Genomic DNA, 24560 nt, shown 5'->3' with positions numbered 1-24560 from the left:
AGCGAGGCCAACTGTACCGTTCATGCATTACTTATGGAAGTGTTTGCTTTTTCTTCCATTTTTCCTCAGGAAAAAAAAAGAGCCTCAGTCCCTGAGTAGATATTGTGTTGGAGTGGGTTCTCAGGCGATACCCTCCAAACATGAGCACTCTCATTTTTGTCAGCTTGTCTGTGGTGTGTCATCAGATGTCTGATTTGCTGAAACTTTGCTTCGTTGTCTGCTGTACTGTGATAGCAACTTAATATGTTGATGCTGATAATTAAAGTTAAGCTGATCACTCAGTGATTAAATGTGAGGGGGGTGATATGATCACAGTGTCTTATTGGTTTACAAATTTCTGTTGGCCAAAGTAATGATTCCAAGCAAATTATGATAATAATTAACAAAAACCGTTTTGTGTTTTTTTATGGTATATATTTGCCAAATACTGACATATTGTTTATTATTTTCATAATAAAGGATAAAGGTTGTTTTTTGATCGTTTTTGTAGTTGACCATCCTTCGTATTAGTTAATAAATTAGTGGGCAGTCAGCAACACAGGTTTGTCACAAACAGACTCATTTGGAGGAGAAATCAGAGGTGAATGGTTAAATTATTACCTAAACTGTCCATTTTAAGCATCCACCACAGTTTACAGACCAACTTCTTCAACCTACCATACATGCACACATGCACACACACACACACACTGTGCAATGAGGGATTATTACAAAAGAGGTAAACAACAAAGGGACAAAACCAAAAGAAAACTCCAAACAGAGGTTGGAGCCAGAGGAACAGTGGTGAGCTGCCCACACTGAATCATAGCCCCTGCAAAATATTGTAATATGTAATGTTAAAATCATCATCTACCTGGTAACATCACATCTGTTTGTCTGTTGGTTTGTTGGTTTTAGAATGTCTAAAGCTATGAAAATAAGACCAAAGTTTAAATAAAGCAGAATTATCCTTTAGTACTATGACTGAATTCAAGTATATCGCCCAGCTCTAGGTCTGTACTCCATGTAGTTGTGTGCCTGGCGGGTGCACACCTCTGTCGGTGTGGCAGGAAATCCTCTATCTAATCTCCGTTGTCCTCTGTGGTGTAACTGGGAAGAGACGACATCAGTAGCAGAAAGCTTCAACCTTTCATCGCTGTGCATCTCAGCAGCCTAATTTTTAATCAGGGATTAAAGCTCAGAGCTCTGGGAAATGATACAGCGACAAAATAGGATCACCTGTCAGACCGGCCAATATCATGCAGTGGAAACAACCCTGGGTTATTACGCACACAAAGCCAGGCTTATCTCAGTGTCTGTTTTTACTTAATAAACAGGCCTCCGCCATTCTCACAGATAAGAATTATTGAGGTTTTTCACTCGTCGCAAGAGACAGTCTTCATCATGAAGATGAGGTTTGAGAGTGGCCGGAACAGCTACTGGCAGACACATTGAATGAATCATCACTGTTCAACACAGATACTAGAAAAGTGAGTGCAAGCTCTCCAGATGGATTTTTAGTATGTGTCTGAAAATCTGACAGCTTTGCCCACAGTGGAGTCACTGCATCGCTTCAGGGCCAGCAGAGATCTCAGTCAGCCTGTGTTGGGTCTGGTGGGGCGGAGGAAGGTGCAGATGGACCGTCGGCAGGGGGGGAATGGGAAGGGGGTGTTGAAGTTTGCTGTTTGGGAATGCTTTGCTCGCCTCTTACTTGTGAATCGGGATTCCTCCTCTTCTGTTCTCCGGATGCACCGTCACTCACCTCTGTCATCTCTCCCTCCCCTCATCTTTGTCTCTTCCTCCTCTGTTCTCCCGTCATTCACATTTTGTCTCTGCATGTCTCCCACCTTTCTCGTCCTCAACTTTTGTGCCTCTCTGTTTTCTCTCTGTGTCTCTGAATCATCCCACGCTTCCATAAGTTTCCATATTTAGTCCTGTTTTGTTTTTCCCTTCGTGTCGTAGCTGAGGCTGGCACCGAGCCACATCTTCGACGCCTTCAGTTATCTCTGGAGATTATTGCAACACTGCCTGCATCCATCTGTGTTTCCATCTTCTCATTTACTAGTTTTTTTTTTGTTTACCAGTCTTTCTCCTCTCTGTTGCTCTCTCCTTCTTCTGTCATAATTCCTGTGTTTGAACAGTTGGTGATTGACACATCAGAGAAAGCGAATCAGTTCAGAAGTGTACAGTTCATATATGGAGAGAATACTTGAATGACTCTTGTCACTTGGTCCTTACCACTTTAAGAAATGATCTCACTATTGAAATGGCGTTGATATGTTTTTCATTAAGGAGAAATAAATTTGAATGCTTGTTATGTAATGTTGAATGGGGACAGACCGCCACCAAAATGTTGCTCACTGAAGTACACTCACTGCTCACTGTGAAGTTTATTCTAATCCTATCAAATCTGAGTTAGGATTTTTTGTCGTTACATGAACAGCTTTACCTATTTCGGTTTTGTTTTACAGGTGACATTACACAGAAGGGCTATGAGAAGAAAAGGACCAAACTCCTGGCTCCCTACATCATCCACACTCCAGGTAAAAACTCATCATCTCTCTTTTTTTTTCCCTTGGCAGGCATAACTGTGTTTTTTTCTGGTATGATTCTGACTTTAATTGATTTTCAGTGTCTTATTGCTGTAGCTCAGTTGCCTGCTCCTGCTCCACCAGCGTCTTTCTATAACAAGGGGTTATTTTGACCTGGCTTTCACACTTTAAATGCATTTTACAGACCAAAAAAAATCACTAAATGTTAACCTAACTGGATTGTAGAATAGTTGTGGGAAATGGCTCTGTAAATGGCTGTTTCTGTAAATGACACTAGTTTGTGTACATTCATACATGACAGTGCTCACTGCTGCCTCCTAGTGGTACAGTCTCTCAGTTGATCTCCCAACATCCCACTGATGGTTGAACACAAATTACTGGCTTATTTTTTCTCTTTCTCTTCCCATAGAACCAGATTTTTGGTTCACTGGGTTCAGGTGGAATCCACTTAAACACTGAGGCTGCTAGTTTCACAATGGTCCCTGGTGCTCATCAAACAACTAACATTCAGTAGAGACAGTGTGGCCAAAGTCCACATGAGAAATTTCATCCACTAGTGTAGCACTTTGGTTTTTAAAGGGGCAGTGGTTCACATTACTCTCAGATATTACCTCACAGCATGTTTTGTTTCCAAAAGACAAAAGTTAAGTGAAGCTCTTTGGCTTCTTGAGGTCCACCGGATATTTTTACTGTTGAAAGGAATGGCAGCTGATGATCTTTGGAGTTGCCATTAAGGCAGCCACTGAGATTACACCACTGGAGAAGCAAGATATTAAGGTTCCTGTGTGTTTATTTATTTATTAATTGCATTTCTTTAACAGTGGAGCCCCCCCCTCAGAATGATGTGCAGCCTCCCGCTCCCAGTTCTTCCTCCAGCCATGCTGCTCCCCCTGCCAGCTCGTCCCGGTACCGAGAACGCCGTTCCCGCAGAACGCATCGTGGTGGAGGAACCAGGGATGACCGCTACAGATCAGGTCAACAAGCAACTCATACATAAAAAAGTACAAACCCCCATCTCCAGTGCGACACTACTCAGATGGCACCACTCACTGACATATAGTTTCCTCTGATAAGCTTGCAGTCCTCAAATTACCCTACATCAGCTTCACTTGTTGAGCCAGGCTGTTTTTAAGCTCAGATACACTGGGCTGTTTCAAAGGGACCAATTAAAGAAGATTGTGTGTGTGTGTGTGTGTGTGTGTGTGTGTGTGTGTGTGTGTGTGTGTGTGTGTGTGTGCGTGCGCGCGCTTATGAAAGGCTGAGAAAGACAGACGGCAGTGCAAAACTGCAGCTGGGGAGCCCCCTCAGTGAGGACCCTCACTCTGTGAAAGCAGAGTGATGTCACTGCCTGGCTATGTGTGAAGAGGCTGTGTGGAGAACAAGAGGAACACTGATGTGGTGGGGAAAACCTGACGCTGGAGAGGTTAAAGGAAAACAGAGCGGTGGAGTTGAGGTGAAAGAGCAGCACAGAGCATGTGAGGAGATTAGTGTGTCTGTTAGCTGAGGTGCAGACTATAAAAGCATCCTCCCTCCAGATCGGCCCACACCCTGCTGCTTCGTTTCTTAATTCTCTCTTTCTGCTTGCCTTTTCAACAATTCTTTCCTCTCATGTGAAACACCTTCGCACTCCAGCATGCTAAATGCCAGGCTGACTAGAGTCAGCCTGTTAAGCTGGAGCTTGATGGAGGGTTGTCTAAGGATATGTTTCAGTTGTATTAAAAATCTGACCAGCAACTGATCTGATTGGAGGATTCAACACAGAGAGGATTAGAGGTGGGAATGTAGAGGCAAAATTGAAATTGGCACAATATATCAAGAAATATATGAGGAATGAGGGGCTGAAATTTACTGAGGGAAAGTAGTTGGACTTTCACAGTGCAGTGTAAAAGTAAAGTTTTGCAGGACTGGTGGATTGAAAGAAATGGCCTAGAGGAGAGGAGCATAGAACAAGGACAAGGGAGATGATGAGCCGTTTGGCCAGATAATGAGTGTGCCATCCATTTTACTCTGTTCACTGTGTAGTACAGTTCAAGTACAGTAAAACTGCACACAGCAGCTATTGTCAAAGGGACTGGAACTGGAAGGTTTCATCTTCAGTCAAGTGTCTGAAATCCCTCCCTTGTTCATTCATTCACTACTCCCTATGTATTACAATAAGTAGTTTACTCTGTGATGAGAAGTAAATAGAGATTTCATACATGCAGGAATAATCATAATCATTTTTGTGTTAAATTGATAACCTCCTGAGCCAGAGCCACCCCCTATGTAGTGTTGCACACCTGTAATTTCCACTTCTGTCAACAGTAAACAATTTCATTGTGCTCTATTTTTTTTTTTTTTTACATCTTTGTGTTTTGGCCTACATTCTTTGATATAAATGGGGTGGACAAAATACTGGAAACATCTGTTAATGTCATGAAATTTAACAGCCCTACAAACTCCATCCTCCAAAATGATCATAAAGTTTCTAAAAAGAGTTTCAACAAAAACTTTAAAACATTACATTACATTAGCTAAATGCTAATGTCAGAATCCTAACATGCTTACAGTGCTAATACGCTTATGTTTAGCAGGTATAATGTTTACCATGTTAATTGGCTTAGCGTGTTAGCATGCTAACATTAGCTAATTAGTGCTAAAAAAAGGAAGCACAGCCGAGGCTGATGGGAATGTCATTAGTTTTGCATTTATTTGGACGTAAACTGAAGGAGTGGATGAATGAGTTTGTGAATTTCACATGATTATTGTGCTGTCTGAAAGTAAGCAATCACCAACATTATTACTGTTCAGCCTGAGAATCTCTGTAACAGATTCAGATTCTTCTTCAGTCTTCAGTTCACCAAAGTGATTGACTGATAGACTGAGTTTTAAAAGAGACACAACATAATCAAATAAGAAGAAGAAACAACAAAACACTGCAGCAATAAGAAACAGAAGAATGTAAGTGTAATCTGTTTTATGGGCTGCAGAGAAAGTGCAGAACCTTAGTTTAACTGCTTCTCATCTCCAGTTATTGCTCCTTAAACAACCTGTCAGCAGTGTGTTTGCTGAAATACAGTGTTGACTGTTTTTTTATGATGCCTCTGTTTCTATACATGCTCTGTAAAAGATTCCACTGATTCAGATTCACAATAGGAAACCAGAGAGATACATAAGAAAGGTAATACTACATTAAAGCCTTTAGCTGCCTGTAAATCTCACTGTTAATTGGAGATGATGTGAAACACACCCCACCCTGCTTATTGCCACGGTGACAGCCCTCGTCCTCCCAGACATGTGTAAGGAGTCAGCCTCTCCTGACGCTCCCGTGTGAGGGTGGACAACGGCACATTATGAGGGAGGATGATTTAGGCTGGAGCAATCTGTTCAGCAGAGTGTCAGTTATGTAATTATGGTCCCCACTGCTGCTGTGTAATGAGCTGTGCTAGGTGATTTATTAAAATGTGTTGATGTTTGAATGGAAATAATGAAACCCCCCCCCAGCTAATAGATGTGATTTGTCAGTGAGTGGGCTATTGTTGCACATGTTTGGTCACGCAGTATGAATGTGTGGCTGTTCACGTGGTCATTTCTTTAATGTGCCTGTGGGTGTCATCATGTGAAAGTGTCTCTGCATTTATTACTGTGCGGATTTGCGTGTGCATGTGTGTAGGCAAGTGTGTGGGCTAATACACAGCTTTGCTCTATGCTCCCGTTGTGGTTTCCTGTTTCAGTGGGAAAACACAGTCATCCTCTCAGGATTTTCTTCTGACTTCGTCACTTATAATGGCCCTTTACATTTTAATATGCTGTGTCTTCTTAAACAAAAGATTACTGAGACAAAACTAAAATGCTGCTGTCAAAAACTATCAGAAAAACACTGCAAATGAAGCAGTTGTTACCAATCTTTTCAGCTCATTTACTTTCAGATGAAGCAGCGTTTTACCTTCAACACATGGTCACAGGTTGAATGTGTTTATGAGCTGTGAGCAGATCAACCAGAGGGATTTTTATTCCTTCTCAGACTTTGAATATTTTACAGTTTACTTTGAATATTGTTTCAAGCAAAAATAATTTTGCTCAGCTGATGTTTGTTTTTTTTTCTGTTCTCTCTAGATCTGTCTTTCAAGTATCAGAATCACTATTACTTAATTACTTTGATTTTTAATCTGACAATTACTTTTTCCACTTATCCAGAGGATAAATAAAGATAACTGTACAACTACTATAGTTCTGCACATCACTGCATTAAGTATAACTGCTTTATTACCTGGCATCAAAACCACTTAGGGTGCAAAAATCTCTCATTAGGGGAAAAAGAAGACTATGACTGTGTGTTGTGGGCAGAATGTGTCTTGCTGAGTGAATATTAAAATCTTTTTTTTCATTGTTCTTGTTTCTAATCTGATCCAAAGCCACCAGGACCGAGCTACCCCTAACTCAGAGTGTGCTGTTCTCTGTCTATGCAGATATCCATACTGAGGCAGTACAAGCTGCCCTGGCTAAACATAAGGAAGAGAAGATGGCACTGCCCATGCCAACCAAGCGGCGCTCCACTTATGTCCAGTCTCCTATTGAAACCCGCACACCACCAGGTAGGACAGGAAGAAGGACAACCCTCCTTTCCTGTCCAGATGCTTTTTCAGACAGATTTGAGCTATAGCCAGAGGCAGACAGGGCTGTAAATTCATACTTTATTCTCTCTTATGTAGACTCCTCGTCAGGCTCTGAAGATGAGACATCTGTGCGCAGGCAGTCCTCAGTGGTCGCTCCCCCGCCTGCGGTCAATCCCAACCTGCAAAGCCCGGACTCTTGGATCAATCGCTCTGTCCAGGGCTCCTCCACCTCCTCCTCGGCCTCCTCCACCCTGTCCCATGGAGAGGCCAAACCGCAGCCTCAGAGCCAAGCTCAGCCTCAGCCTCAGCATCAGCCTCAGCCCCAGTACAAACCGCAGTACCAACCTCTGTATCAGCCTCACTACCAACCTCAGTACCAGCCTCAGCACCAGCCACAGCACCAGCCACATGGGCAGCCCCACACTGCAGCTGTGACAGACATGCTGGCTCACAGTCGCATTGGTGAGACACTGCTGTTGATTGTATTAGTTCAGCAGTTTCCATCGCAAAAAACAGAAACCTTTTATTACAGAATTTGCCTTTCTTTCTATTCATTTTGACTTAATTTTGATAGTGAAAGTACTGTATTTAAAGGTAAACTGAAACTTTAGGATGTCTGTGTTCACACTGTTGTCCATTGCTTCCCCTGCAGCTCCCTCAGAGAACAGTGCCCCCCCTCCAGATGTTGCAGCTGTGGCCCGTCCAGCCAGGGGCCCGCGGGTGGACCTGCCCTCCAACGCCGTGGTACGGGGTATGAGCCGTGGGCAGAGCCGCTCAAGCATGATGGAGACTGCGGACGGTAACGGCTACACCAAACAACTATTTGTTGGTTTGACTTTGCTGGAGCCTGTGTCTGACTTCCAACCATGACGTATCATTAATCAGACTTTACTGCTGTCTTTTCTTCTTGATCTTTTTCCAACCCTGTCACATGTTTATTTGACTGGCTGATAGGAAGAGGTAATATCCAGAGTAAGGAAACTCTTTAATGTATAATGTCCGTAGCCTTCCGTGTTTGCTGTTCTACCCTTTACTCTCCCTCCTGTTTGTAATGTATGATTATTGAATTAAATGCAACAAACACAACGTCTGCACACAAAATGAATCCTCACATGTGTCCCAAACCAGAAAAGAAAAACCTTTACCCCACTTCTCACCGTGTTCTCCTCGTGTTGGTGCCACCTGCTTATGCTGCTTTTCATTCCTAAAAGTTATTACAGTCAATTCACAACAAGTGATTTAACAAATGATCACAACCTCTTGTGTTATGGGATGAAGAGCAGCAGATTGTGCGATGGTCAAGGAGTTTCGGCAGGTAGTGTTTTGTGCATGAAACCATGTTGTGTGTGTGACTGTGTTTTTATTGCCACTTCCCCTCTCCACCTTCACCCTGTGTGTAGGGGTTCCTGTGAGCAGTAGAGTCTCCACTAAGATCCAGCAGCTTCTGAACACCCTGAAGAGGCCTAAGAGGCCCCCGCTCAGCGAGTTCTTCACCGACGACTCAGAGGAGATTGTAGAAGGTATGCTGCTTCATGAACCACTTTGACCTCTGCACTCCCAATATTCTAGTCAAATAATTCAACAATTCTACTTATGGTGTAATATATACATGCATTTCTCTCTATTTTAAAACATACATGAAGATCAGTTGTAAACCGTTAAGAGACACAACTTTTGAATTCATGAAAAATTCCTTTGGTCAGCATTTATCCTCTGTGTATGGTAACAATGGGTCAGTAAGTCATTAATAAATACTTTTGACACCAAGTCTCAAGTTATAAATGTTGGTAAGTCCTTAATAAAGGCTATGTATTAAAACAAAGGGATTTTTCACAAACTGGCAAAACTTATTTCATATTAATTTATTATTAAACTTATTAATAGCTCATAATAGACCTACATTGTAAGTGACTTTTTGACCATTTATGAAGCAGTTAATTACACAAAGAGCCTTATTTGAAAGTAGTACCAACATTTGGTTACATATTTGGCACCTTATGATCTAAAAGTTTCAAATAAAATTCTCTGTGTTTGAGCAATACTTTCTCACAGGAGGGCTCAGGAAAACTTTATTTTTCTAAAGTATCATAGAGCAATTTGTTTGATTTAAAATATATATTTTTAAGTAAGAAACAGGACAAGGAAAGTAAGTTCAAAGGCTTAGACAGTGAAACCCCTGTACATTTAAGTCCAACAATGATATATGTACTACATTCTATCCAGGTGTCATTCATCATGGACCTCATTCATCTGTAACATACTAAAAAGTGTTCTGTTGTCTCTCTCATAGTTCCCCAGCCAGACCCAAACACACCCAAGCCGGAGGGACGTCAGATCATCCCAGTGAAAGGAGAGCCTTTGGGAGTGGTCAGTAACTGGCCCCCAGCCTTGCAGGCAGCATTGGCTCGTTGGGGGGCCACTCAGGGGAAGAGTCCTGCCCTCACTGCTCTTGACATCACGGGCAGACCGCTCTATACACTGACTTATGGTGAGACACATGACTGTATACTATTTAATATGCAGAAGCCGTGGAAGGATGCTTACAATGTCAAATCAAAGTGCAGCTTGTGCATTAACTGTATCAGACAACTGCTAGGAGTCGTACACTGAAAAAATCCCACTAATATTGCTGCGTTGAGAGTTATTTCTCTTAATCTCAATATCAGGAAGCTGTTTGTACTTTGTGTCATGAGATTTTGTTATTTTTTGGCAGTGTTTAGATTAGATCTTACCTCCCCCGTCCACCTTCTGTCTGTTAGGGAAGCTGTGGAGTCGCAGTGTGAAGCTGGCGTACACCCTCCTGAACAAGCTGGGCACCAAGAACGAGCAAATCCTCAAACCAGGAGACAGGGTGAGACAACACACATGGACAGAAGAGAGATATACACACACACACACACACACACACACACACAAACAAAAAAAAAAAAAACATTACATTATTTCTGTCTCAGCTACATTGAATGCAATTAAATTTTGTACACACATTCATGGTGCCCGGAATATGATCCTCTAACTTTTCCTGTAGTGCCACCATCAGGTCAAAATTTCAGTTAGTCCAATTTTTACAAAATACCTAAACATGAAATACCTATTAGATAGCTAAATCTCAAGTTCAACATCTTGGTAGGTGGCGCTGGTGTACCCCAACAGTGACCCTGGGATGTTCTGGGTGGCCTTCTACGGCTGTCTCCTGGCTGAAGTTATTCCTGTACCTATTGAAGTACCACTGTCTCGCAAGGTGAGAACACCTTCAGAGGAGCATGTACATTTTCTGTGTACATAAATAATTTAATTCCCTTCACTTGTGAATGTATAATTTTGTGGGGGGTTTTTTCGTGTATGTGGGGTTTTTAGGATGCAGGTATCAGCCAGGTGGGGTTTCTGCTGGGTAGCTGTGGTGTTGGTCTGGCACTGACCAGTGAGATCTGTTTGAAGGGTCTACCCAAGACACCCACAGGAGAAATACTGCAATTCAAAGGTCAGCAACTTTTTTCCAAAATATGGAAGCGCCTCTGAAATTCCCACAATGCATTCAATACTGATATGTAATATCTAGTAAAAAAATGTCTTTTGTGAAATACTGCAGGTATGGATGTTAAGTATACAGGTTTACAGTTAAAGTTACAAGTCAACTTATTTAGAAATAGTTATGTCTTGTGTGTTTTAATTAGCAAATCCCTTCTCTTACATATCCTGAAGTACTTGACTTTGACCAATGCCTTTCTCTGATAGGCTGGCCTCGACTAAAGTGGGTGGTCACAGACTCGAAATACCTGACCAAGCCCTCCAAAGACTGGCAGCCACACATCCCCACTGCAAACACTGACCCTGCATATATAGAGGTAACAGAGTTTGGTTTTGTTTTTAAAGAGACTACATTGTAGAATATTGTAGAACATATTAAGTTTAATTAAACACTTATTGTCATCCCTCTGGTTGTCTTTAGTTAAATTTAAGTAAGTTAGTAAATTTGTTTTATCTTTTTAGTTAATAGAATTTTAATTGCTGCATATATTTGTTTTACTAATAAAACTAAACTAAGCTAGAACTGACTGTTGCCAAGCACAAAGTGGGATCACTATAGAAGCAAAATTTAATATGGCAGCATTAAAGCCTGATCCTTCCCACTTCCTGATGTGATATGAAAAGACAAGTGTGTTGCGGTTTGCACAGGTGTTTACATGCTCCTCTTGTGTTTCCTTCCCATGTAGTACAAGGCGAGTAAAGAAGGCACAGTGGTGGGTGTGGCTGTGTCTAAAGTAGCCATGTTGACCCACTGCCAAGCTCTGACCCAGGCCTGCAACTACTGTGAGGGTGAGTAAAGTCCTGCAGTGTCGTCATTAGCTGTCATCGTCTGAAGGTTTCTTCATCAGCTCCGTTTTTATGAGTCTGAAGTCACTTCTGTCTTTCTTCACTTTAAGGGGAAACTTTAGTGAATGTCCTGGACTTCAAAAAGGACATGGGCCTATGGCATGGTGTTCTCACGGTGAGCTTGTGTGGACATATATATGGGTGCATTTGACTGGACGCCAGACATGGAAGCTCAGTCTAGAAATTCATCCCTTCTTTTCTTTTAATTGTGAATTTTGCTTGATGACTTTGTTAGATTCGTTGTGCTTTTATTTGCTGTGCTCTTTATTTGCTTGAAATGATTCAGCAGTATATAGCATTTAGCATTTGTAATGGTACAATAAACACAACTATAATTGCCTGGTGAAACACCACACTTAAAATCTCATAAACTGTCAGGGTCTTTCAGTTTTTTCTTTAATTTCACTAATTTGAGAATGTAATTTGGTAGAATGTCATAATGTGAGGTTTTGTCACAATGGGAGAGATAAATATAATACTGTATTAGCTGCTTAATTAGGTTTTGTTTGTTTCCAGGCTGTGATGAACAGGATACATACTATCAGTGTTCCCTATGCAGTAATGAAGGCATGTCCTCTCTCCTGGGTACAGAGGGTCCACATCCACAAAGGTAAATTATACTAACTTCCCAGCTTGAGTAGTGGCAGGTAAAGAATTTAATGTAAAATATCATGTCACTTTTACTCTCATGCAGCTCGTATAGCTTTGGTGAAGTGCCGCGATCTACACTGGGCCATGATGGCTCATCGGGACCAGAGAGACACCAGCCTGGCTTCATTACGTATGCTCATTGTTGCTGACGGTGCTAACCCCTGTGAGTACTTCATGTGACCTTATAGTTTTGAAAACTTCTGAGATATAGTGTGAGATGTTCAATGCCCTATCTCTTTCTTCTCCAGGGTCGGTGTCTTCCTGTGATGCCTTCCTGAATGTGTTCCAGTCCCACGGGCTGAAGCCTGAGGTTATCTGCCCCTGTGCCACCTCCCCTGAGGCCATGACAGTAGCTATTCGCAGGTATGCCACTGACCCATATTTTCTTTTTGAATTATTTTTTAAGCTTTATATAGGATGAAAAACTCAAACACAAGAGAATGATTGAAACCCCTCCCTTCTGCCCCCCACTGTCTTCCCACCCTCCCATTCTCCATTTCAATCCAAGGTTATGAAAAGACATTAACTGACAATTAAAAAAGTATGACACATGCTTCATACAAGGCTGATTTTCGTTTTTACTGGTCCATCAGGACAATGAAGACATGGGCTGTTTTATAGCTGTGTGTTAGTAGAGATGGGATGGATGGAAACGTTTAATCGAGCTCTCTCTCTTCCGTGTAGACCTGGAGTACCGGGGGCACCCCTCCCCGCCCGTGCCATTCTTTCCATGGGCGGCCTGAGCCACGGTGTCATCAGGGTCAACACAGAGGACAAGAACTCCGCCCTGACTGTGCAAGATGTGGGGCATGTCATGCCTGGAGGTAAGGATGGAAGGAAAGATATATGAGTCAAAAGGAAAGCATGAAAAACAAATGACAGGTGCTTGTGGGGAAATCATGTCAGCTGCCATAAGAGGATTCATGAGCTACGGTATGTTGTCAGAAATTTGAGGTCCATAAGATTCATTTGAAATTTGTTGGTTCATACACAGTAAAGAGCCAAATCTTGGATGTTGAAGCTTTCCTCAAGCAACTGAAGGTACCAACAAGAAAATGCTCTGAATTGCATTAATACCAGATGATCGGAAAATGCTAAATCTTCCAAAATTAAAATCTCTGGAAGTCGATTTTCATTTCATACTGACATGGACGTAAACCAGTCAGTTTACACAGCAAGAAAATTATGTTATATTTTGTAAATTGTTCAAAATTGACCTAAAATGTGCAGAGTTTCTATAATAGTGATGATGATGGTGATGTTTTTTTTATTACTGTGTGAATATATTACTGTGTCATTTGTACAACTAGCTGGGCTTAGAACACACCACAAATAAATATAAACTTGATCAAATATTCAGAGCATACATTGTTAAGGTTTTCCAGCATTCACGTCTACAACTAAATAAACTGATCACTGATAAAACATATCTGTGTGATTATAGCCAGGCTGGATAATTAAGATCAGTCAAATAGTCTGTCTTGCCTTTGTTTCTATATAAGAATTAAATAACCAGTCCAATTGCTGATTGCCTGTACCCCAGAATATTTCACAGTATTGTCAAATCACTCCTTTAAATATTAATATTAATCATTATATTATCTACATTACAGAAGAAAATGAGACTCTCTTTCCACTTCTCAAAAATCACACAGCTCACGCATCTATTTCCTTTCTCAATATTTTTTAACCTGACAACCTCATCATCCAGAGGAAGCATATCAGTATTCAATTATGCACCTTAAGAATTTTGGCCTCTCGATAACCACTAGTAAATCCAATTACTGTGACAGGGAAGATGATGTGCATTGAAAACTGGGCTGAAGTTGAGAAGTTCACAATGTTGTGTCTGTGTTTCTCCAGCTCTGATGTGCATTGTTAAACCTGACGGGCCTCCTCAGCTGTGTAAAACAGATGAGATTGGAGAGATAATAATCAACTCTCGAGCTGGAGGCACCATGTACTACGGCCTGCCTGGAGTCACAAAAAACACCTTTGAGGTACGAAAGCATTGTCACAGCACAGACCTATCTGCACTGATACAATCTCAGAAAATAAGAAAGTTGATTCATTTCTTTCTGTGTTATTTTGCCATCCAATCTGTCGCTGTGTTCGCTGTGTGTCGCTGTGTTCAGGTGATACCGGTTAACGCTAATGGAGTTCCCATTGGAGAGATTCCATTTGTGCGGTCGGGACTCCTGGGGTTTGTTGGCCCAGTAAGTGGGACTGTTTCATTAGAGTACAACATCTGTGGTAACTCAAGCCTTGCTGGAAACCATCCTTCTCTCTCTGCCTTTGAATGGATCTGTACATTTACAGTGTAATGACCCGGCTGTGTGTCCCTCACTCCTTACAGGGCAGTCTAATCTTTGTGGTGGGGAAGATCGAGGGTCTGCTGATGGTGAGCGGGCGGAGACACAACGCTGACGACCTGGTGGCCACCGCTCTTGCTGTGGAGCCGGTCAAGACTGTATACCGTGGGAGGTGAGGAGAAATTCTACTTCATACAGAGTATGTGTTGAAACCTGATAAGCTCCTCTACTGACATCTGGTGGTACAAAGGAAGCACAGCAGGCTCAAAGAAGGATGTGTTGTTGATGTACAATAGTAAGTTACAATGTTGGTATCGGCAGAGCTGCATTTCTTTTTTTATCTTAGCGAGTGGAATGGGGAATTTCAGGCTGCGTTTAAACGTGTTTCGTCTGACTTCCACACCATCTGAATAATCCTCATTATATTTATGTACACTTCTGTGTTTGTGCATGTCAGGATCGCTGTGTTTTCAGTCACTGTGTTCTACGATGAGAGGGTAGTGATTGTGGCAGAGCAGAGGCCAGATGCCAGCGAGGAGGACAGCTTCCAGTGGATGAGTCGAGTGCTTCAGGTGAATCTCCCTCGTCATCCTCTTTCAAATGCTCCAATTCTTGAATTTCAAGCACTGTAAAATGATTCTCTTGTATAAAAATATGCAAATACTCAAGTCAAGTGATAGCTAAGCTCAGTAATTCATCTACTCTGAATGTTTCTACACCACAATGTTGAACTGAAGAGCTCCTTTCAGTGTGTCTGTGATACAGAGACAGTCTCACTATTCTGAGATCAAGAGGTCTTGAGTTATCGTCTTAATGTTTGGTTTCCTCTGTAGGCTATCGACAGCATCCACCAGGTGGGCCTCTACTGCCTGGCTCTGGTCCCGGCCAACACCTTACCTAAAACACCCCTGGGCGGCATTCACATCTCTGACACCAAGCAGTTCTTCTTAGACGGCAGCCTGCACCCCTGCAACATCCTCATGTGCCCCCATACGTGTGTCACCAACCTGCCCAAGCCACGCCAGAAGCAGCCAGGTGTGTTTGCGATAAAACATTGTTTGTAAAAATGCCTATTAAGCTCAGTTATGATGGTATATGTCTACATAAGGAGATTCCATAACTGGAGATTTAAATTATGATGCTGAGATTTTCTGACTGGATAAGAATTCCCCTTGAACTGATGCCTAAATTACTAACTGCATCCCCAAAGATGAGAGAAACTGCTGACTGTGTCCTGCGTGTGAGAGTCAGTCAGGGTATAAAGTGTTTTGTAAAATAAGAGCATGGTCTCTGGTGTTACATAACGCACACATAACAGTTTCTAAATTTGGCAAAGTAACATTCCTGCCATGTTCGCCATTGCTTGTTTGGTAAATGTCACACAATTTACATTATCAAAACCAGTGTGACATACACTCTTCACCTGAATACTTTACTCTGTTTTGTTTTTTTACATCCTTTGTATTTGCTCTGGATTAGTTTTAGTATTACTTTCCTGTAGGGTAAATGTTATACCCATGGTTAATTCTGACAGGATTACAATTCTAAACCTATCTTTTTCTGTCATTCTCTCTCTCTGTCTCTCTCACACTCTTTTCTAGTTGGTGTGGGTCCAGCATCTGTCATGGTGGGCAACCTGGTGGCAGGGAAGAGGATTGCCCAGGCTGCAGGCAGGGACCTTGGCATGATCGAAGACCAGGACCTCGTCCGGAAGGTAGTATGACCATCCCCAAATTCAACCAAGCACTAACTCTGAATCTGATAACTTTTTAATAACATTCCCATTTTCAAAAGAGCCACATGCGTGTCATTCAGAAGCAGCAGGAAACATCTGCACACAATCAGTATCAAAGCTCAAAGTGTGTTATGATGGTAAATAGAAAAGTTTGAAGACTGTACACAGCCAGTGTAACAATGGCCCCAACTCAGCGAGAACTCAGTTCTATAGATGTAAAAAAAAAAAATCTGGACTCTTCTCTCTTTCTGCTCTCGTTTCCTTTTGGATGTAGCTCTGTATGTGGCCCACTGTGATGGTAAGAATTATGGCCCCTTCTGGCATCTTCCCCACACCCTTGTTTATTCTCATCATGCTATATAGTGTATTGTGGTTTTATTTTGTGTGCCAGAAGCAAGAATTTGCATGTTTTTGTTTTTACATTCTTTTTAATTTGTGTTACAAGATATGCACCTTCTGTAGCTGTCCCCTTGTTTTACTGCAGACGTACCTTTCACCTCCTAAGTTATTGTTCATTATTTTAAAAGCTGGATTGGCTCAGAGTATGTGGTATAAATTGTTTGCACCTTGACAAGAGGAAATTTATGCCAGACAGCTGTGCACTGAGGAATGCAGTCTCTGAGCACCACTTTATTTTATTTTATTTAGGTGTATTGAATTAAGTTCTTCCATCAGCACAAAACCCCTCCCTGTATAATCCCTTCGTGGTTGTGTTTGAAATAATGTGTACGGTTTACTTCGGCACGTCCTCGGACGTACAGTGTACCCATCTAATTACTTATTGTCTTCTTATTACAGCATCAGTATTTGACAGAGGCTCTGCAGTGGAGGGCACAGACAGACCCAGACCATGTCCTTTATGTTCTTCTGAATGCCAAGGTACCTTTCTGATCTCCTCTTACACTGAGAAGTACAGTGCAGATATTTAAGTTACTTTTACTTTAAGGCACAGAACTAAGGTAAAGATGCTGCTGCACAAATTACACCTTGTGTTTCTGACCCTCTATCTCTCCCTCTCATCATTTCTTGCTGTCCTCCAGGGTGTAGCGGTGAGCACAGCGTCCTGCGTCCAGCTTCATAAGCGAGCCGAGAAGATAGCTGCAGCGCTCACTGAGAAAGGCAGCATCAACACCGGAGAGAACGTAGTGCTGCTCTATCCCCCTGGTAGGTTCTGCCTCTGGCTTCCAGTCTAAGTATCACTCCCATAGAGACTAATTATCGTGAATCGTGGATGGTTTTCTCTCTTATTTTACTCCACCTTTTTCCTCCATCTGTCTCTCAGGCATTGATTTGATAGCCGCCTTCTATGGCTGTCTCTACGCTGGATGTGTTCCTGTAAACGTCAGACCTCCACACCCTCAGAACCTGGCAGCCACGCTGCCCACTGTCCGCATGATTATTGATGTAAGCCTATGAATGCTCTTTTGCGCGTGTGTGTGTGTAATTGCATGCTCCTGGGTTTGTGATCTCCTAAGTCCCAACAAATAAAAAAAAACTGCAGAAACTGCAGAATCAGACTAATCACTTTAAATGAAAATAAGGTCATACAGTTTCCCTGAAATGTTTTAGAGCTTTAAAATCTTTAAGAATTATTAAGAATTAATTTCAACTTGTTCAATGTAATTGTGTTTTTTAAACTCAAAAATCAATATCTGTACTGGCCTCAAAAAGTATCAGTCAGGCTGTAGGAAGATAAATCATGTTGTGCACATGTGCCCATTTTTTATCTGCTAACAGCTGTTTTTGTCACTCATTTAATTCTTGGCAGTTTGTAGCAGCTTCTCCTTCTCAAATGAATCATGCTTATGTTTTGTTACCAGGTCAGTAAAGCAGCGTGTATCCTTACCACTCAAAACCTCATGAGGATTCTGCGCTCCAAGGAGGCTGCTGCCTCTGTGAACATTAAAACATGGCCAATAATCATCGACACAGGTAAGATGCTAAATTATACAGAAACACAGCGGATGTTTTGACTTATCATAGTAGGAAAAAAGACAGGCGTTACTAATAACCTTAACAATGGCTCTGTTCTATTCAAGTGTCCCAGTAAGACATGACAGCGCGACAGTGAACCTGCACAATGCCAAATCCCTGAAACTGAAGCAGTTTGGAATTCAGCCATCATTAATTTTATTATTTACACCTGTGCTTTTCCTAATGTGACATGTCAGCATGTCTTCAGTGAAAAAGGCCTCTTATCATGCACTGGAAAAAACTTCACCATATGTAAATACTGCAAAAAGTTGTTGGACTTCGCTTATCACGGTTTATCCAAGGTGTTGCAAGTGAATTAGAAAAACAAAAAATGGTGCTGCCATCAGTCCAAAGTTCAACTTTAACACATATCTGAACCCTAAATCCACATCAGGTTTCATTATAGTTAGAAAATAAAGAAATGGTGGAAATATCTCTAATTGTGTGTCTTTCTTTCTATTTGTAATACAAAAAGACTGAACTCTGAATTAAGCAAGACGAAGAATAACTTGCTCATTAATAAAAGTTTGAGACAGGCTCATCAGTAGTGAGTAGTAGTAGTCATAGTGAGTGTGAAGTTAGCAGTGTGTACAGTAAGTGCACAGTTTTGTCAGAAACGCTCACGTCAGCTATTGCAGACCATTTTCTGTGCAAGAGTTTGCAGCGTTAAGCCAAACAGGAAGTGGGACATTTCTCTGCAATGCTTTCTTTCAAATGCTTTTCAGTTATCATCAAAATTGCTCAGTGGGTAGATTTGTGCTGTGCTTAGTGTACTTTTGGTTAGTTGCGGCCTGCATCTTTGCTGTGTTTCTGTGTTTTATTCTTTATATTCTTTATTTATATGTGAAATTCAACCCCCCAAAAAAAGTTGGATTTGAATACATTGCACAAGCAGTAAATAACATCTGCTATCTATTCCCAATATTGATGAAAACAATAACTGACAGTACCAGATACACCTGGTAATGATTAAATTTTTGTTGTTTCATTATTGTGCCAAATAATTTGATGCTTACTTTATTCTCTATGTAACATTCAGATGACCTTCCTCGCCGTCGGCCTCCACAGATCTACAAGCCGCCCACAGCAGAGATGATAGCTTATCTGGACTTCAGTGTGTCCACCACTGGCATGCTCACTGGGGTCAAGGTGAAACACATGAGATTCACTTTCAAATATTGTTGTGTTCCCACTGGATCACAATCCAGTATCCACCTGCCATTGTACAGCTGCTGAGTTCTTAAATTGAAGTTTTCCCCTAATGTGTGAATGTGCCTTCTTGTTTGTAACAGATCTCTCATGCAGCAGTCAGTGCACTTTGTCGCTCCATAAAACTGCAGTGTGAACTGTACTCCTCTCGCCAAATTGCCATCTGCCTGGATCCTTACTGTGGTCTGGGCTTTGTCCTGTGGTGCCTCGCAAGGTACAGCAAAGCGTCACCCACAAAACATACACATTATGCACCAAAGTTTTTTTTTCTCTGATGTGTATCTCTTCTGATCATTCACTGTTTCTCCTACATTTCTTGTCTCTCAGTGTTTACTCAGGTCACCAGTCCATCCTGATTCCTCCCTTCGAGTTGGAGAGCTGCTTGTCTCTGTGGCTGAGCACGCTCAGTCAGTACCGCATCAGAGACACCTTCTGCTCCTACTCTGTCATGGAGCTCTGCACTAAAGGACTGGGCACTCAGACTGAGTTACTCAAGGTAAGGACTGCACCTATAGAGACCCATTAATCATGGCAACTATGGGTTTGATGATCACTGTGCGTGTATGTGTGTGTTTCAGGCTCGCGGTGTGAACCTGTCATGTGTACGGAGCTGTGTGGTGATAGCAGAGGAACGCCCTCGCTTGGCCCTCACACACTCCTTCTCCAAGCTGTTTAAGGACGTGGGTCTCTCATCGAGAGCAGTCAGTACTGCTTTTGGCTCCAGGGTGAACCTGGCCATCTGCCTGCAGGTACACCAGCCAACATAACCTGGCATTACATAGACCCACACTGTGAACTATGGCTTGAGTCTGACCTGCATGTATCTGTTCTTGTGTCACAGGGCACTACTGGTCCTGATCCCTGTACAGTGTATGTGGACATGAAGTCCCTCCGCCATGACAGGTGAGAGCATGAGGATTATTTCATTTGAGAAACGTAAACACTGGACAAGTTTTGGACTGTCGTATTTGAAGTCTACTTTGTAAAACTGCTACAGCCCAACCACATTTTGCAGGGGTATTGTGTGTGTGTTTTTAACACTTTTCATAAATAATTTTGCGTTGATTTTTCCTCCCAGGCAGCCTTAAAACACCTTGAAACAATCTCATAATCTGCAGGCAACCTGTGTGTATATCACAATAATTCAAAAGGCTTTACATTATGAAGCAGTAAATGTTATATGAGATCAAACTCCTTAGATCTTAGGTCCTCAAAAAACCCTCCCATACAAACCTGATAAACCCAGCGACCTTGAGCAGGGGATATGGATATAAAAAATATTTGGAACCTTGAACATCCATGAGTTATGATATAACTGTATGTGTCTGTCTGGATTTCAGAGTGAGGCTGGTGGAGAGAGGAGCGCCTCAAAGTCTTCCTCTAATGGAGTCTGGCAAGGTGAGATGATCTAGTGTTTAGTTCAAGGCATGTTAGCAACTCAGTGCATTTACATTTCTTTTCTTTTTATTTTCAGATACTGCCAGGCGTGCGAGTGATAATCGTAAATCCAGAAACCAGAGGCCCACTTGGTGATTCCCATCTAGGAGAGGTAGGATGAAGTTGTGAACAGACACTCCCCTTTTGTAATGACATTGTGGCAAGACTGAAAATGATCTTCCCTTCAAACCCAGCAGTGGCCCAGTCTGTGTGCTTTTCTCTCTTAGATCTGGGTGAACAGCCCTCACAGTGCCAGCGGCTACTATACCATCTACGGAGAGGAGAGTCTTCAAGCCGACCACTTCAACACCAAACTCAGCTTCGGAGACCCGCAGACCTTATGGGCAAGAACTGGATACTTGGGTTTCGTGAAGAGGACCGAGCTCTTGGATGCCAGTGGGGGTAAATAGACCCTGAGGGAGCTGATTTATTATCTGATAGATTATAGATATAAACACAACCTTATACAGGACCTTTTAATGAATGAAACCTATCAAAATGAAGCACATTCCTGGCTTCTTACACGATTTTCTCTACTTTTTCTTTTTTCTACAAACTTTTCTGGGTGATTTTGCCTGCATCTCTGCGTTTAGATCGGCATGATGCTCTCTTTGTGGTGGGCTCACTGGATGAGACCTTGGAGCTACGAGGGCTGCGTTACCACCCCATTGACATTGAAACCTCAGTGTCCCGGGCTCACCGCAGTATTGCTGAGAGGTGAGAATGCTCTTGATATACATTATCTATTTGACACATGCAGCCTTTGTTACTATATTTTTAGGAAACTAAATACTGACTGGTGAAATCCATCCGATTTAGAGGCGCTGCAGGGCAGATGGACCTTTTTACCTTTTGACAGAGCCCACTGAGTTGCCCCCCCCCCCTGTTTTCAGTGTTTGTGCTAAGATGTAGCTTCATATTTACCGGGTGTAGCAGTATCAGTCTCATCTAACTCTTGGCAAGAAAGTGAATAAGAAGAACTGTGTGTTGGAACAGTTCCTTAAAAACTGCTTTCAGGTTTGAATCCCACATTCAGCCACCCTGGTCTTGTCTCTTGCAGTGCTGTGTTTACGTGGACCAACCTGCTGGTGGTGGTGTCAGAGCTGTGTGGCTCAGAGCAGGATGCACTGGACCTGGTGCCTCTGATTACCAACGTGGTCCTGGAGGAGCACCATCTCATTGTGGGTGTGGTGGTTATTGTGGACCCCGGAGTTATACCCATCAACTCCAGGGGAGAAAAGCAACGCATGCACCTCCGTGACTCTTTCCTCGCTGACCAGCTGGATCCCATCTATGTTGCATACAACATGTGATGGGCTTGTTTAGCCGTCATCCACAGTCTGGATGCTTCTGCACCATCATCCAAACATTTGACTACTGGCTTGGCTGGTGATGAGAAGGAAAAGCATGAACCACATAAACTGCCACCCAGCCCTGTGTGACACCAGCATATCTTGGCCACTGCATGTCTGTGATTGGATCTGCCATGTTTGGAGTTGTTCACTGTGTTTTATAGATAGAATTTTGCCAGTGGGATTGAAGCAACATGTGTTGCAAATGGCAAAGAAAAAAAAAGTCCCTGTTGCACTTTTCTGGGGGGTGCGAGGTGGGGGCAAATGACACATACAACAGGACCACTTCTAATCTAAATACTATATTAATGTCTTTGTGAAAATCCATCTTCTTATTCTATACTTAACACAAACCTCTGAAAACACTTTCCCTTTTGTGTCTACACAGATTCCAAGAGCTACTAAACTTAAATCAACAACTTGAAATATTTTTACATGCCGCTTTCAAACTAACACACACAAATGCACGTGCTGAGCCCAGGTCATTTCTCACTAACATGGACGAATAAAAGAGGGCACATGAAAGCAAACCTTGAAAACAGTAGCTAGTCTCAGTCTGTGCACATTATTTAGACAGGTTATTTTGTCCCATGATAATGAAGCCAAATAGATTTACCTGCCCTTATATATTTCCTGCCTTATAAAACTTCAGCCATACATTCCTATCTTAATTTTTAATGAATCTGTTACTAATGGCTGTTTATTCTCCTTTGATTTTAACTAGTGGTGTAAATCCTGACAGATATCCAAAGGGATCAAAGTAAAAGAGGAGAGAGGCCATATTCTGTACTGTATCTTTAAAGGCCTCCTTGTATTTTAGATACTGTATGTTACTGTATAAATATTTTTAATTGTATAAATGTATAAATGCTTGACTCATCTCTCTCAGTTGATGGTTTCTGGATAGTTAAACTGGGAGATGATTATAGTAGCAGAAAGCAGATTGTAAATAAGATTTGACAGTGCTTTTGAAGTGGATTATTAGTTGTATAACTGAGGGTAAAGATTAATAACTTTAAAGCATTGTTAGTCAGGACAGATATAACATTGCACTTTCTCAAAAATTTGTCTATTTTATTATAACAATGAGGCATTATAACTAATAGTTCAGGAGCATATATTATTTTGAAGAATCTTGCTTGAGGGGCTTTGAGAGTTTACAAGGAGGGCTGTCACTGTTAATGCCAGGAACCTTTCCTGTTGGCCACTAAGAAAAAAAAATGATCTGAGGAGAAAGCTAAAACCAATATCATGACTGTTTTAAAGCTACCAGGTTATTTTGTAAAAAATATTTTAAAAAATAGGCCCACAACTGTTTGTCTGATATCCATTGCCACTGTACTTTATATTGCTAAAGATTCACACCCCTCTCAGTTTTGTACTGCATAATAGAGCAAGTGTTTGAGAGTTTGGCCCTTTCCTTTTCCTCTCTGCACTCAAAGTTCATTCAAACTGTGTTTTGTGTTTGTGCAACTTTGTAAAGAATTACTTTGAATTCCAACAGGATTGTTGTTGGTACTGTAAATCTGTAGTCAGTAGAGGCAAGTCATCATGTATCTGGATTATCTGTGTTCAGTCACTGGATTTATAAGCACTTGTGAATGCAGTTGCAAAGCTGAGCCGCATCTGAACCATCTTCGATTGGCAAGTAAAGTAAGTGTATGAAAAAGAAACTGGTAAAAAAGAAAAAAAAAGTTTGCATCCAGATGTATTTGCAAAATGTATTTGGTTTCATGCAATTTTGTGCTTTCCTTGTGCCCCTTGCCATAATTTATAGGGTCTTTGTACTGGATGATACTGTATTTCAGTGATGAACCCTTAATGTCAACATGTAAATAGTTTTTTTTTTTGTTTTTTTTTTTTTTTTGGACTTTTACAATTGTCCCATTATAACATTCAAACATGCCAAACACAATATTAGAAAGATGTTTTTATTATTCAAGGTAAACAGGAATATGAACCATAGAATTACTGCACTTTGCAATGGTGGTACTTACAGTAGGTTACTACTGTGTGGATTTTTTGATTGATTGCTTGATTGAACTATCCCCATTTCATGTTAGATTAAATGTATTAATAATTTCATAAATATTATGCTTTACATTTGATTTTGCCCAGTTTTAAGTTTACCTAGAAAAAACGACTAACAGCACTTCATCTTAGCTTTAACATTGCATCCTACGTTTGCAGCAGAATGTTTGCATGACTCAGCTAAGCACAAGAGGAAATCAGCTTGAAGCACATCTCATCTCGAGGCACAAGTGGGGGAGATATATGAAACTGTATATTCAGGGAACAAAACTCATAACACAGGGATGGACCAGGTGGTCCCTTGGTGCAAATCTGTGAATACTTCCCATAAAATGTAAACGTTTGTCAAAACAAATTTT

General features: G+C 41.6%; 1 protein-coding gene across 1 annotated transcript in view; it reads left to right on the top strand.

The window, feature by feature from the left end:
- dip2bb (disco-interacting protein 2 homolog Bb) overlaps positions 1–23462 on the top strand; it is a 35512-nt gene extending 12050 nt beyond the window's left edge. The window contains exons 2-38 of the mRNA XM_041033879.1: positions 2451–2522; positions 3353–3505; positions 6980–7105; positions 7223–7588; positions 7779–7925; positions 8527–8646; positions 9417–9614; positions 9886–9977; positions 10257–10367; positions 10484–10607; positions 10862–10971; positions 11341–11443; positions 11551–11615; positions 12017–12110; positions 12195–12314; positions 12400–12514; positions 12836–12975; positions 14015–14151; positions 14287–14367; positions 14508–14635; positions 14921–15035; positions 15297–15498; positions 16065–16177; positions 16997–17077; positions 17239–17362; positions 17481–17602; positions 18019–18130; positions 19212–19321; positions 19465–19595; positions 19709–19877; positions 19960–20130; positions 20223–20284; positions 20722–20779; positions 20856–20930; positions 21046–21220; positions 21412–21535; positions 21879–23462. Of these exons, the coding sequence (XP_040889813.1) occupies positions 2451–2522; positions 3353–3505; positions 6980–7105; positions 7223–7588; positions 7779–7925; positions 8527–8646; positions 9417–9614; positions 9886–9977; positions 10257–10367; positions 10484–10607; positions 10862–10971; positions 11341–11443; positions 11551–11615; positions 12017–12110; positions 12195–12314; positions 12400–12514; positions 12836–12975; positions 14015–14151; positions 14287–14367; positions 14508–14635; positions 14921–15035; positions 15297–15498; positions 16065–16177; positions 16997–17077; positions 17239–17362; positions 17481–17602; positions 18019–18130; positions 19212–19321; positions 19465–19595; positions 19709–19877; positions 19960–20130; positions 20223–20284; positions 20722–20779; positions 20856–20930; positions 21046–21220; positions 21412–21535; positions 21879–22131 (4799 nt within the window). The 3' untranslated portion in view covers positions 22132–23462. The remainder of the gene's footprint in view (positions 1–2450; positions 2523–3352; positions 3506–6979; positions 7106–7222; positions 7589–7778; positions 7926–8526; positions 8647–9416; positions 9615–9885; positions 9978–10256; positions 10368–10483; positions 10608–10861; positions 10972–11340; positions 11444–11550; positions 11616–12016; positions 12111–12194; positions 12315–12399; positions 12515–12835; positions 12976–14014; positions 14152–14286; positions 14368–14507; positions 14636–14920; positions 15036–15296; positions 15499–16064; positions 16178–16996; positions 17078–17238; positions 17363–17480; positions 17603–18018; positions 18131–19211; positions 19322–19464; positions 19596–19708; positions 19878–19959; positions 20131–20222; positions 20285–20721; positions 20780–20855; positions 20931–21045; positions 21221–21411; positions 21536–21878) is intronic.
- The last annotated feature ends 1098 nt before the right edge of the window (positions 23463–24560 follow it).

Source organism: Toxotes jaculatrix, chromosome 3 (genome assembly GCF_017976425.1).
Source record: "Toxotes jaculatrix isolate fToxJac2 chromosome 3, fToxJac2.pri, whole genome shotgun sequence".
NCBI lineage: Eukaryota > Metazoa > Chordata > Actinopteri > Toxotidae > Toxotes > Toxotes jaculatrix.
This window is presented reverse-complemented; position numbering and strand designations above follow the sequence as displayed.